General features: G+C 64.1%; 1 protein-coding gene across 1 annotated transcript in view; it reads right to left on the bottom strand.

Annotated features, from left to right (window-relative positions):
- Nucleotides 1-6: 6 nt before the first annotated feature.
- LOC110391782 (basic proline-rich protein-like) overlaps nucleotides 7-1,338 on the bottom strand; it is a 4,605-nt gene continuing 3,273 nt past the window's right edge. The window contains exon 3 of the mRNA XM_021383726.1: nucleotides 7-654. Coding sequence (XP_021239401.1) covers nucleotides 296-654 — 359 coding nt within the window. The 3' untranslated portion in view covers nucleotides 7-295. The remainder of the gene's footprint in view (nucleotides 655-1,338) is intronic.

The following is a 1,338-nucleotide window of genomic DNA, read 5'->3' as shown; positions in this document are numbered from 1 at the left end:
GGTCCAGGATCTGTGGGTCCAGGATCCATGGGTCTGGGCTCCGTGGGTCTGGGGGCTGTGGGTCCAGGATCTGTGGGTCTGGGCTCCATGGGTCCGGAGGTTGTGGGTCCTGGATCTGTGGGTCTGGGCTCCGTGGGTCCAGGATCTGTGGGTCCAGGATCTGTGGGTCTGGGCTCCATGGGTCTGGGATCTGTGGGTCCAGGATCTGTGGGTCTAGGATCCATGGGTTCAGGATCTGTGCGTCTAGGATCTATGGGTCTGGGCTCCATGGGTCCGGGCTCTGTGGGTCCAGGATCTATGGGTCTGGGCTCCATGGGTCAGGATCCGTGGGTCTGGGATCCGTGGCTCTGGAGGCTGTGGGTCCAGGATCCGTGGGTCTGAGCTCCATGGGTCTGGAGGTTGTGGGTCCAGGAGCTGTGGGTCCAGGATCTGTGGGTCTGGGCTCCGTAGGTCCGGAGGTTGTGGGTCCAGGATCTGTGGGTCTAGGATCCATGGGTCCAGGATCCATGGGTCTGGGCTCTGTGGGTCTGGGGGCTGTGGGTCCAGGATCCGTGGGTCTGAGCTCCATGGGTCTGGAGGTTGTGGGTCTGGGCTCCGTGGGTCTGGAGGTTGTGGGTCCTGGATCTGTGGGTCTGGGCTCCGTGGGTCCAGGATCTGTGGGTCTGGGCTCCATAGCTCTGGAAGTTGTGCGTCTAGGATCCGTGGGTCTCGAGGTTGTGGGTCTGGGTTCTGTGGGTCTNGTCCAGGATCTGTGGGTCTGGGCTCCATAGCTCTGGAAGTTGTGCGTCTAGGATCCGTGGGTCTCGAGGTTGTGGGTCTGGGTTCTGTGGGTCTCAAGGTTGTGGGTCTGGGATCTGTGGGTCTGGAGGTCGTGGGTCCGGGATCTGTGGGTCTGGAGGTTGTGGGTCCGGGAGCTGTGGGTCTCGAGGTCATGGGCCCAGGATCCATGGGTCTGGGCTCCGTGGCTCTGGAGGCTGTGGGTCAAGATCCGTGGGTCTGGGGTCCGTGTATCCAGGATCTGTGGGTCTGGGCTCCATGGGTCAGGATCCGTGGGTCCAGGATCCATGGGTCTGGGCTTCATGGGTCAGGATCCGTGGGTCCAGGATCTGTGGGTCTGGGGGCTGTGGGCCTGGGCTCCGTGGGACTGGAGGTCGTGGGTCCGGGATCTGTGGGTCTGTGCTCCATGACTCTGGAGCTTGTGGGTCCAGGCTCCGTGGCTCTCGAGGTTGTGGGTCCGGGCTCTGCCCCCCAGCGCCCCCCATTCCGTCCCCGCCATGGCCGCGCTCACGTCCCGTGCCTCGGCCGCCATCTGTGCCATGGCAGCGGCGGCTCCGCGCT

This window comes from Numida meleagris, unplaced genomic scaffold, assembly GCF_002078875.1.
Source record: "Numida meleagris isolate 19003 breed g44 Domestic line unplaced genomic scaffold, NumMel1.0 unplaced_Scaffold503, whole genome shotgun sequence".
In the NCBI taxonomy this organism is placed as follows: Eukaryota; Metazoa; Chordata; class Aves; order Galliformes; family Numididae; genus Numida; species Numida meleagris.
The sequence above is the reverse complement of the archived record's forward strand: the minus strand, read 5'-3'. Positions and strand labels throughout refer to the sequence as shown.